The sequence below is a fragment of the Aspergillus udagawae genome (assembly GCF_001078395.1).
Source record: "Aspergillus udagawae IFM 46973 DNA, scaffold_11, whole genome shotgun sequence".
NCBI classification, from domain to species: Eukaryota; Fungi; Ascomycota; class Eurotiomycetes; order Eurotiales; family Aspergillaceae; genus Aspergillus; species Aspergillus udagawae.
The window spans coordinates 223,001-235,172 of NW_025091274.1; the positions used below are offsets into that span (position 1 = coordinate 223,001).

The 12,172-nt window shown below is 48.5% G+C and overlaps 4 protein-coding genes across 4 annotated transcripts; 3 read left to right on the plus strand and 1 right to left on the minus strand.

Annotated features, from left to right (window-relative positions):
- Nucleotides 1–3,496: 3,496 nt before the first annotated feature.
- Aud_002131 (uncharacterized protein) lies at nucleotides 3,497–4,811 on the minus strand (the record flags this gene model as incomplete). The annotated part of the gene is made up of 3 exons (XM_043296132.1): nucleotides 3,497–3,719; nucleotides 3,768–4,284; nucleotides 4,400–4,811. 3 exons carry the CDS (start codon nucleotides 4,809–4,811, stop codon nucleotides 3,497–3,499), a joined length of 1,152 nt encoding a protein of 383 aa, XP_043152067.1.
- A 1,589-nt stretch (nucleotides 4,812–6,400) lies between these two features.
- On the plus strand, nucleotides 6,401–7,698 carry lap1 (putative aminopeptidase; the record flags this gene model as incomplete). Its single annotated transcript, XM_043296133.1, has 3 exons — nucleotides 6,401–6,586; nucleotides 6,653–7,399; nucleotides 7,465–7,698. The coding sequence occupies 3 exons, from the start codon at nucleotides 6,401–6,403 to the stop codon at nucleotides 7,696–7,698; spliced, it is 1,167 nt and encodes a 388-aa protein (XP_043152068.1).
- A 921-nt stretch (nucleotides 7,699–8,619) lies between these two features.
- On the plus strand, nucleotides 8,620–9,693 carry Aud_002133 (inositol monophosphatase family protein; the record flags this gene model as incomplete). Its single annotated transcript, XM_043296134.1, has 1 exon — nucleotides 8,620–9,693. The coding sequence occupies one exon, from the start codon at nucleotides 8,620–8,622 to the stop codon at nucleotides 9,691–9,693; it is 1,074 nt and encodes a 357-aa protein (XP_043152069.1).
- Nucleotides 9,694–10,784: 1,091 nt separating this feature from the next.
- Aud_002134 (DUF1774 domain-containing protein) lies at nucleotides 10,785–11,856 on the plus strand (the record flags this gene model as incomplete). The annotated part of the gene is made up of 4 exons (XM_043296135.1): nucleotides 10,785–10,794; nucleotides 10,880–11,093; nucleotides 11,158–11,597; nucleotides 11,651–11,856. The coding sequence occupies 4 exons, from the start codon at nucleotides 10,785–10,787 to the stop codon at nucleotides 11,854–11,856; spliced, it is 870 nt and encodes a 289-aa protein (XP_043152070.1).
- Between the last annotated feature and the right edge of the window lie 316 nt (nucleotides 11,857–12,172).

Here is a 12,172-nt window from a genome sequence, read left to right on the forward strand (position 1 = left end):
CCGAGGGATGGAGGGATGGAGGGGCTCAAGGGAATGTGAAGGGAGGCCCGAGGGAGCGGTAGATAGCAGATGACGCCAGGAGATTGGGAATGGAGGCAGGTCAGGAGCCCGAACAAGGAAACAAGGACAGTAACTGGCAGTATGGGCGGAAGAGGAAGGAGAAGGCACTAGCAGGTAATAGTAAAGTTCTAGGGATTGAATAAAATCCAAGATCAGAAGAATAGATGAGGATAATCCGTGTGGCGCAGGATTGTTTTGGCGGTATCTAGTAGTTGTGGTGGTCGAGTTGGAGGGCAACGAGGGAGAATGAGAGGAACGCATCAAGGAATGAACAACGATGATGAAGGGTTATGGAGAAGAAGGAAGCCACGTCAATCCAGTCCAGTCAACGTTTACGGCTCAGCTTCGAGGCTTTCATTGAATTGGTCCCATTTGTGATATTCCTGTGATCTCCTGTCGTGGGTGATTACTTCGGAAGAGTAGAAAAACAGACCAGGAATATTTCATTCGTTCAACAGCCCGACAACAGTATGGGGGCGTAAATCTAATCTAATTATGTGATGTGATGCTCGAGGCTCAGCCATCTGATACTTCAAAGTACAGCCTCGATCAATCCTCCTTTTAGGGTTTATTTAGGTTCTCTTATTCTTCTTTTTTACATCGATGAAGCCGAAGGTCATTGTGATCTGGCTATTCTACAGCTACCCATAGCATCCAAGATCATCTGTGAGTGCCTAATAAAAGCATCATCAGCCCAAGGAATTTAACGACATCAGCCTGACAAGAAATAAGGCCTCTGCATCCGAGGAACCAGGCCTCGAAACATCCTCTCAACTTTTATTCGCGCCTTACTTTCAGTCACTGCAACCGTTTCGTTCTGGAAGCAACCATGAAAGAGGCGTGAGCGCTCAGGCTGACCAGCAGATGCTGGACCCTCTCCCAATAGGAAGATGAAAATCGCAGATTAAGCCGATGTAGGCCGTTGTCAAGTGCCCTGATGTCTTCCAAATACGATATTCTCCGACCAGCCAAGCAGCGCGTGAACCAGGAGGATGGAAGCGGGCCAACTCGGAAATCAATTTTACATCCCACGCCTCGGAGAGTTGCCTGATTCGAATCCTGGTACAACGTGGTGTTTATTTGATTGGGAGAGAATTTTAACCACTGTACTTGATGCGACATATCACATGCGCTCAGTAGAGCATCTCTACATTCGTCACTTCTTATCAACTCCCCTTCATCTTCATCGACAGATTTCGAATTAGTAGCACGATCGTTGTAACGGTCATGGCGCCAGGACACTAAGGCTTTACTTTTACCATGGAACCGACTGGGGGCCTTCGGATCGGACCGAGATTAAAGAGCGATGATGCTCACCTTCGTCACACAGACCAAGTCTTCTAATGGCCTGAAAGAAAATGCACAGTGGAAGTGTTCATCAGACGTGATCTTTTGGACACTCCTAAAGTCCACGACTGACCGCTCATCACTCCGATATCGGTATTTTCTCCTCCTTGTAGAGAGTACGGCTCATGAGTCAGCCTAAATTCATGCAGTTTGTTGGTTGTGTATAAACGCGCAGCCCCGAGCACAGAGCACTGATTTAGCGGAGCGAACTACGGAGTGTGGGCGCTGATCTCCACATTGACGGTGTCTGCAAAGCCACTATCTGATGGATCTTGTCTTGGGTTCTTTCAGAGACAGTATCAATTGGCTAAGCATATCAACTTACTCCATGGAATGGATCATCATGATGAGAAACGATGCCAAGACACAGAAAGTTGCGCCAATAATAATTCCTTTGACTGGATACGTAAAATGCATTGACATTTCCTATGGCATCTATGCATGCTTAGATCTGCCCATCCCACTGCCACCAGGCAATCTTTGTGGCTTATGCAAGGGTACAGCCTGCCAGTGCACCAAACTAAGAATTTGCTCAACATCCCAAGTACATACATTGTATGTATCCACATCATATCGTGCCATCTCATTCAGCGGCTAATGGCGAATTTCAAGCTGAATACTCTGTAGATTAGTGAAGGGTCAGCTTGGAGCTCAGACCCACGAAACCTTAACTGTTTTCCGTTTTCTGTTTCTTGGTAAAGCCTTCCTGGTGGATAAGTATACAAACGTTACACGGGACACTCTTCATGCCAACTCAATTCAATTCGCTGAGATAATCCCTCAACAGCAGTCTAAATAACCAGCGTGTCCTTGAAATAGGATAAGGTATACAGTTGTCCTCTGCTTCCCAGATCCACTCTGTAAACTGCTCGACATACAGGACAGCCGCCCTCGCGGCACTCAATGACCCACAAGACACAAAAGAATGCACCATGGCCGCATACCATGCCAATGATGCCATGGAACCGAAGGGAAAAGGAAGCAAGAGAGAAAACCCAAATCCCCCACACTAGTAGGCATTCATCTAGGTCATTAAACCTACCGTGGACTTGGAGCAAGAAGTAGTCCCGTCGATCTGATCGACGCCAATAGAGTTGTCGAGTCATGCAGAGTCATGTAGAGTCATGCAGATATCATCATCAATTAGGATTACTCGAAAGGTTTGTTCCATGGATGTCGGTAAGGTATGCACGGGTGTTTCTGAAGGTATCGCCATGTTGATTAGTCTACTTACAACTTGCGGTCCATAACTTGTTCGTACGTCGAACAGTACGTCAGTCAGGCACGAGCCTGCATCAGAGGTCGTACAGTAAGGGGGTGTCTATGATTCCAGTGTTGATCTACCGGTTGCTCGCTCTCTGCAGTTCTAGGAACTATCTAGCCCTGTGAAATTGGTTGAATGCTGCCCAGTCAGTGCAGACAGAGAGGTCTGCTGTTGTGCATTTTCCAGCTCCAAGTCTGTAGCGCAAAGAGATTAAACGGGATTTTCGAATGATAAGAAAGGGATGCCTTGCCCGGCGCAGCTTGTGCAGAAAGTCTCCTAGTCTATGACAGTTAAAAATGACAGCAGCAATACGTCGCACGGACTTGAGCATTCGAAGAGACGTTCAAGCTGAAGGGGCAGGCTGATGACGTTGCTTGCGTCGACCATGATTCCAGTAAGCAGGCGGACATTATAGCTACCCACGTTCGTTAAGTCATGGAATATTCTGCGTGCTTCTTTGTCAAGGGAAACAGGATCGTGGTCAGGGTGTGGTAGACTACCAAAGTACCGAATATACAGTATGATCCAGAAGGCCCAGAGAGCAGTCTAGGGAAGTATTCCCGTCTGTTTCCTGCGACATGATAAGCGTCTATATTCAATCAGTTTACTGATTCTATGATTGACAACATCCTGAATGTGTATCATGGTATCATGTACGGCTGACCAATCCGGAGGTCCGTGTGTCTTACACAGACGTTCTACCTTACATCGGACTCACCGAAGTCTGTATATGAGTGTCAAAGGCAGAGTTTCACCAAGCCTCTAATCTTAACCCATCTAACCATATAACGAACCTTATGGACATGAAATAAAATTCACCTACGCTCAGACCTGATCCCAGAGTGGCCTTGGAAGGTCGTCACCGGGCTTGATCATAGCCCCTTGATAGGAAGTTGATGGAACAGACACCTGAGCCGTGAGCCCAGGTCGACTACCTGGTGCCGGCATCTGGAACCCAACATAGGCCTCACGGCGGGCAGGTTCCCCCACCGTGATAGACCAAGTATGCAGGCCGTAGTAACTCGCAATAGAATGAACGAGCCAGCGACTGACAAAGGTAAGTTAAACCCAGCGGAAAATGGCACTCGAAACTTACCCAAAGCCAGCGGCCCGGTCATCAACCAGGCTCTCGAACACCATTTTCTCACCATCTCGCTCATTATGTTGGCTTAAATTCGCGCGCAATTCTCGCAACCTTGTCCTGTGCTCAGGCGAGTCATGCATTTGTCCATTGCGACCCACAAAGACAACTTCATCCTCGGATTCGTCCTCGGACGACAATGGTGCATCTTCCAACCCTTCTTTTCGCAGCATCAGCTGCTTCTCGCCCCATGTCTGGATAAACCGTCTAATATCCTCTTCCAAATCCTGGAGCATCCCACGAGCAGCACGTGCATGCTTCAATCTCATGCGAAGTTCCTTGGGAATGCGATGCTTCTCATGCCTCGTACCTTTGGGAGTCTGCTTAGACGACGTCCGGTCGAGGTGAGCATATTTCACGTCCCAGACAGGTGCTAGATAGTAAGGCATGGGGTCATGTCGCGGATATGTCGGCTGTACCGCCCAATCACTGGGGGTAGGTGGTTCAACCCAAGGGTTATGCAAGAGACGATCTTTGAGAGAAAGTTCCGTCAGCAATGATGCAAAATGAGGAGCGACGCGTCGCACTCTTTGGGGGAAAAGGATGCCTCAAAGATCATCGCATTCGTGTCACAAGTCACCACATACCGTTCTCCCAACGTTGTCTGCGTCGACTCCCGTCCTTTCCTTTGAGGAGCGCTTCCCGTCTCTTAAGACTATCGCGACGAATAGGTTCTCGACGTCTGAATGAAACCGAGGTAACCGGTTGCGTCTCGGGCTCCCGAGTCACAAGCTTGACTTTGGGTAAAGCTCCTGTATGCACCACAGGAACTGGGTCGTCTAGAGGAATAGATAGAGGAACCGAGGAGCCGCGCAGAGGGGAATCACGCGTAGAAATGAATTCGACATTTCTGTCGCCCGCCGAACCCGACTCCGACAGAGTCAAATTCCGCAGGGATGCAGCCGCCTGCTCCGACCAAGCCGAGATTGCTCGAGTCTGCTGCGGTGTCAGGTGCCCCTGTGAGTTGGCCGGGGATGGCAGTGTTGGATGGATGGCCATTGTGAAAGACGCGAGCGGGCTATCGATAAGTTCGGATGGATGGGGCCTATTGGGAGTGGCAAAATACCCTTCAAGGACAGGAATGCACAGAACGCTCTGAGTCTGCTGAATGAATGACCTCTGGACCGACTGAGGAGAGAGGACAAGAGTCAAATAGGAATGAGGAAGCAACGAATAGAGCGGGGGGTATGAAGAGATAAGAAACGTGAAAGCAGATAACCAGTTGTCGCGTCCGAAGCCGAAAATCGCGGGTCCTTACCGGAAGAGGAGTGGTACAAAACCTTTCTCCCCATAGAAAAAAGCCTCGGGTTGACTCACGATGGGGCACGGGTTATAGAAACGCTAATGATTGGTGCTTGGATATACATGCCCTAGCCCTGATTACCCCTTCCAGCATCTGCGATCTGTGATGCTGGCTGCAGGTACCTCTTTACATCATCATCTGGTCGTTTATGTTAATAATTCGAATACGAATGGAGTCATCTCAGTCTGATTCAGACCATGGCGAGTAATGGTCATTTGTGCTTCTGGTTCGAGGATAAGCTGAGTCCGCCCGAATTGAATTTCGATATTGTAATATATTCTGAGCATAGCTAAATATCCCAGTTCAAACCAGGCTATGATGGAAGCTTTAGTAGTTTCCTTGCTCTCTCACTGACTGTCAGCGTTGATAAATTAGTGGTCAGGCCCCTGAATTGTTGTGCTATGAGTAACACGTCCCTAAATCAACCCTGATCCCCTCGTCAGGGCGGGCCAGGCGCGCCACCCAGGGCTCACATCCATGCGGGGAAATTGTTACCTTGTCGCCTGAGGCATATTGATCTGCGAACAGAGTGGAGATCATGCCTGACACGGTCGCATTCTCCAATGAGTCACTAAGGCATCATGATCAAAGACTTGAAGGAATGGATGATTTTATGGAGATTCGACGCGAGCACAATGAGCGATCACGTCAAATGTCAATATCAGTCAAGATCCACAAATAGACAGAGGGCAAAAGAGCCCTGGATCAATGGACACATGTAATACAAGCCACACGACTGACGGGAGAGTTCAGCCCATCCCCTCACGAGAACCGGATTTACTTGTTGCTTGTTGCTACCTCTTAAAGGAACCTGAGGTGTCAATGATTTAGGTTAAAATAATCTTACAATAATAAAGTAACTAATCACCAAGGTCAACCTAATCAGAGGTCAGCAAATAATAAATCCAATTTAGTCCAGAGCGGCTAAGCTACCAACCTCGGTCCTGACCTGCTCTATCATTTATTATTTAAGTCAGCTGCCAGCACTCCGTCTGTGTCTGGACTTGGCCAGTTGCTCGCGATAACCAGTCCATTATTATCCATCCAATCATCACCGTATTCGCCATCTATTCTGAGACAAAAGAGCTGTACCTTGCACAGCCGTCCCTTTAGACTTGGAAGGGTCCTCAGCACACATCTTTAAGCATCCCTCAATTTCTCCTGCCTTACCAAAAGCTGTGCTTACACCGTTCGACTTCGAGGGTCACAAAACATCAATTATAGTTTCTACTTTGTTATTTGCCTTGTTTCATGAACTGCCGGGGATAAGTTCCATCGATTTACTATGAAAGTCCTCGCAGCTATTGTGCTGAGCGCAACAGCTTTCACTGGGGCTCTAGCTGCAGTGATTACTCAAGAAGCATTCTTAAACAACCCTCGCATCCATCATGACCAGGACAAGTACTTGATCGAATTGGCGCCTTACCGAACACGATGGGTGACTGAAGAGGAGAAATGGGCATTGAAATTAGTACCATACTTCCCCAAACCTTGGATCTCCAACCCCACAGGTGACTAACTGCACTATTGCATCAAGGACGGCGTGAATTTTATCGATATCACAGAAGAGCACAATACCGGATTCTACCCGACCCTCCACAGCGCCAGCTATGTCAAATATCCGCCGAAGATGCAGTATGCAAAACAGGTGGTTGCGCTTAACAAGGATCTATCGAAAGAAAACATGAAGGCCAATCTGGAACGATTCACATCATTTCATACTCGTTATTACAAATCTCAGACGGGAATTCAATCAGCAACCTGGCTGTACGACCAAGTCCAGAGAGTTGTCTCCGAGTCGGGAGCCGCTGAGCATGGTGCAACTGTTGAGCGATTCTCCCATCCATGGGGTCAGTTCAGCATTATTGCCCGAATCCCTGGCCGAACGAACAAAACTGTGGTGCTGGGCGCCCATCAGGACAGCATCAATTTATTTCTCCCGTCAATCCTGGCTGCTCCCGGTGCTGATGACGATGGAAGTGGAACTGTCACCATTCTCGAAGCGTTGCGCGGTCTGCTGCAGTCAGACGCCATCGCCAAGGGTAATGCATCCAACACTGTCGAATTCCACTGGTACTCTGCAGAAGAAGGTGGAATGCTGGGCTCCCAGGCAGTCTTCTCTAGTTACAAGAGGGATAGGCGGGAAGTCAAGGCCATGCTCCAGCAAGACATGACTGGCTACATCCAGGGAGCTCTGAACGCGGGTGTCGAGGAAGCCGTTGGAATTATGGTTGATTATGTGGACCAGGGCCTCACACAGTTTCTCAAGGACGTTGTTACGGCGGTAAGCATCAGTTGCCCCGCACGGAAAGCTTAGTAGTTGATGAATGAACTGACGAGCTGCATTAGTACTGTTCTGTGGGTTACTTGGAGACCAAGTGCGGATATGCCTGCTCCGATCACACATCGGCCAGTAAGTACGGTTATCCCGCGGCTATGGCGACTGAAGCGGAGATGGAAAATACCAATAAGAAGATACATACTACCGACGACCAGATCAAGTATCTGAGCTTCGACCATATGTTGGAGCATGCGAAGTTGACTCTCGGCTTTGCTTTCGAATTGGCATTTGCGCCGTTCTAATTCCTCTCATGCTTTATTCCAGATGGAGGAATGATTGGAAAATGCTTGTTTTACTTGCCACAAGGCGTTCGAGGGTTTGGGTCATGGTTTGATTTGGGATAACTTGCCATTCATGAGGTACTTCCTAGGCTGCTCCCTCACAAACTGATTATACCATTATACGAGTCTCGTAGCATATCTGTACACGTGTTGACAATGCGTTAACTTATCTTCCCGCCCTTCAAGCATTACCATGGGAATCCGAATAGAACTGTAGTCTGATCATCACGTGACAATTGCGGATATCATCGATGGGACCTTGATCGCCAACTATGATTGACTTAGAAGACAGCGGTGAGGCAAAAATGTCAGTCACAAGTTTCTGTAGTTTTCTCTTGCCGTGAATTTTCAGGATAGAACGTCATTTTCGTTTGACTATCCGTCACACTGCTATGAAACAGTCCAATCGACCACTGAGCATCGAATGAATATTTAATTCATTTATGAGGTCATCGAGCCACCCGCATAGTATTAAGATCCGTCTGCAGCTCCTAGTGCTGCTTTCTGAGAAATCTCTCGTGTGACTCTACCCCAGGTCTCAATTGCCAGAGACAAGTGAAGCTCTTGCCCAATTGACTGTCCTGTTTCGCTCTTTCCAGTGTGGTCTAGGTGTTCTCATCATTGATCACCTTCCTGATTTAGAGCCAAGTCGAATCAGACGAGAAGGAACACAGACAACTTTAACTTTTGAGACTCCATTGTTTCTCCACTGGAAGCTCAATTCTGCAAGAGGACCATATTTATCTTCGTTTTCTCTCTCCATTGATATCATTTCTGTCATCATCATCATCATCATCGTCGTCGTCGTCGTCAACGTGCATATTTGCTTCAGGAAGAATTTTCGAACTGAACAACAAGCTCGGCTTGTCTGTATTCTGCATAATGGATCCCAGTAGTCCTTATTCCAAGGAACTACAATTTGCATGCCTCACAGTGCAACGGGCTGCACTATTGACGAAGAGATTGCTCGAGGCTGTTGACAAAGGATCACTCGACAAGAGTGATTCCACGCCTGTGACCATCGCCGACTTTGCTGCTCAGGCACTTATCATTAGCGCTATCCACAAAGCCTTTCCCGAAGACGAATTTGTGGGTGAGGAGGATTCAAAGGCTCTCCGTGCAGATCCAAAACTTCTTGAGCGCACGTGGGAGCTCGCCTCTACCACTCATCTAGATGACAAAGACAGTGAAGCCCTTCTCTACGCTCCCAAATCCAAGGAGGAAATGCTTGACTTGATTGATCTTGGAGCTCGTGGCAAATGTAGCCTGGAGAGCCGCGCCTGGGTTCTGGACCCTGTAGACGGTACTGCGACCTTCATGCAGGGCCAGCAGTATGCGGTGTGCCTGGCACTGGTGGAGAATGGATGCCAGAAGGTCGGTGTGTTGGGTTGTCCCAATCTCAATCTTGCTACGGGCCGTCTTCGAGAGGATGTTGTGGATCGAGATGGCTACGGGTCTCAAGTCTTTGCAGTTGCTGGTCAAGGTGCTTGGATACGGAAGATGGGACGCGGAGCTCTGCTCGCTGCTGAGAGTATCGGTCAGAGGCCACAAATTACAGACCCGAAGGACCTCGATTTTGTGGACTGTGGGTCCGCCACATCATCTAATACTTCCCTGCATGCTCGAGTGGCATCGAAACTGGGTGCTCCGTGGCCGTACAGCACTGATCTGTGGGCTACACAGCTGCGCTACATAGCCATCGCGGTAGGAGGCTGCAATGCTCTGATCAAGATCCCCCGTAAGGCATATTATCGGTCTAAGATCTGGGATCATGCAGGCGGCATGTTGATTGCCGAGGAAGTCGGCGTTAAGGTCTCTGACCTTGCAGGAAATCCTGTCGACTGCAGCTTGGGCCGAACCCTAGCTGGATGCTACGGGATGATCGTGGCTCCTCCTTCCATTCATGGGCGGATCGTTGAAGCCGTAAAGGAGGTCATGCAGGAACAGACGAAGTGATCGAGTCGTTCGGGACAAAATGTTTTGCATTTTATTAGACTACGTCTTGGGTTGGGTCATCGCCATCACGGGATTCTGCTTGCGCTGTGCAGGCTCACAGCGATTATTAGTATTACCATTATTCAGCTCTAGAGGGTCATTGGGACCAAAGGACTGCACCAGATAGATATGGCGACGCACTGTTTAGGATTTGTCCAATGTAGCATTATTCTTCAGGCCAGACGGAGCTATCCTCTGAGACAGCATTTCTCTTGGTATACAGAATTATATTCAGATGGCTCTGCGGCAGTTCGTAGCGACTCAATTACTAGTGTTCAAGGGTAACCGAATTGTAGGTACCTACGCTCTGATTACACTATCAAGATAGGCATCGTATGATATGCCCCATACAGCGCCCGTGCTCTGATCGACAGTCTGTGGGGCCTGATTAACGGAAGTGACAGACGGTCTACCAGGGATTAGATCGCTACAAGTAAAAAGACTTTATGACTTTCCCAGAGGGTAGAGAACTTGGAATAAGGTAAGGGGGGTTTATTACTAGCACAGAACATTTACAGACTGAAAACGGACGTCTGGGTATTATGTCAATAACCTGGCAGTACCTACCTCTCTAGTAGTTACCTGCAAGAAAAGTCGCCCTGCACCGCGGAGTTTGAGTGATGTCATCAGTTTCAGCTTCCGTCATCATCACCATCTCTCCATCGATATTTTCTTGTCAGGAAATCGACAGTAAAGAAACTCAGTATTTCGAAAGAAGAAATTCAGTATCGTCAGACATGCCTCTCTGGTAACTCTAATAAATCAAATCTGGGGTTGTTCTGGCACATCTGAGTCGTCGTCATAAGAATCAAGAAAGTTCATGGCGAGGGAGGATCAACCTTGTTGGCTTTCCCGGAAGCATCTCGTTGGCCGCTCAAGATTGTCAGGAGACCTCATGATGCGGGGGTACTCGTCTCCATGCACTTCTCTCTCGTAGGCTGAATCTTATAAGTATCTTCTTCCTCTTGCGCTTCTCTCCTGAATTCAACTTCGAATAAGAGTATATTGTGTGTGTGCCTGTAGTCTGTCCTCCCTCACCTGAAGCAGGCACTATGGCTATTTGTAAGCGTTACCCTCATCGTCATCGTCATCACCCATATCATCATAAGGTCAATATCGTCACCTCGTTCATATACTAATGGTATAGACAATCCGTTCGCCAGGCGCGAATCCCACGGCCGTTATGCGCTGTCGACGTATCGCGTCCTTGTTCCTCTAACATGGCTGCTCGTCGTCATAGTTGGCGTCTACTACACTTTACATTCTCCAGATGATGTCAAGCATGGTCATAAAATCTTCAAGCAGGGAAACAAGCATATCACTCCCTTCAGTTTGAACACCACGCTCACTGAGATTTACTGGTACGCTTACCTCGAGCGTGTGACTTTATCGTGCTCTACATGCTAACTACACTCCATTGTCAAGGGTTCTTCTGCTGCTCACCCAGCTCAGCTACGTCTACCATCTGTTCTCAAATGATGGCGCCATCGCCAACGCAGCTGCCAATGTCGGATCTCATTTCATCCTGAACAACCTCTTTACCCTCGCCTGGATCCTTTTGTGGACTCGGAACCACTTCTGGGCCTCAGAACTCATGCTGGCCGCAAACTACCTCAACCAGCATGCTGCCTACTGGCGTCACCGTGCCCTGCCGACGTTCGTACATCTATCGGCAATCGCAGGCCCCTACGCCTGGACTCTGATGGCACTTTTCTGGAATGGAGCCGTCGCAGTCGGCAGCAATAGTTTCCCCGCGCGTATTGCCGCCAATATCTTCATCTGGTTGATTTTCGCCTTCGGCTCGACCCACATCATGGCGACCCAGGATGACCTCTTGGGCTACTGTCTGACTTTCTTGACTCTTGGTAAGTCTGGCCCGCCTTGTAGGGGAGAGACGCAGAAAACTGACTCCTGGCAGCTTTGGCCGTTAAGCAATTGGCAATCAAGGTCATTGCGCTGCAATGGATCTTTGCCTTTGTTATCTTCGCTGTCTTTCTCGTCGAGTCGATTTATCTGTCTGGCACCAAGTACTCCGGTCGCGACTCGCTATTCCGTAGAATCACGGAGCCTGAGCCTACTGACCGCGAGAGAGAACCTCTGCTCAACAGTGCTGCCAATCCTTAAAGGAGGAGGGCTGTCGCTGCTAGACTCTACAGAACTCCGTTTGGCCATCCGAGTCGAACAGTGACTTATCGGATTTGACAAATTGGATTGTTATTTCGCAGGTCACGTCAGCCTCACGTGCTAATTATTTATATGCACGATGTCCCACGAGTTTCTCATGTCCTCTCCCCTCTCCATTTGTTCCCCTACCTTCCAGTCTATTACCCCTTGATCAAAAGTCCGACAATAACCCAGCTGATTGCCTAATGCTCATCGAACATCTGCTTGAATTATCCGTTTGCTGCGTTGTCTTACGAGTTTGCATACCTTAGTACTG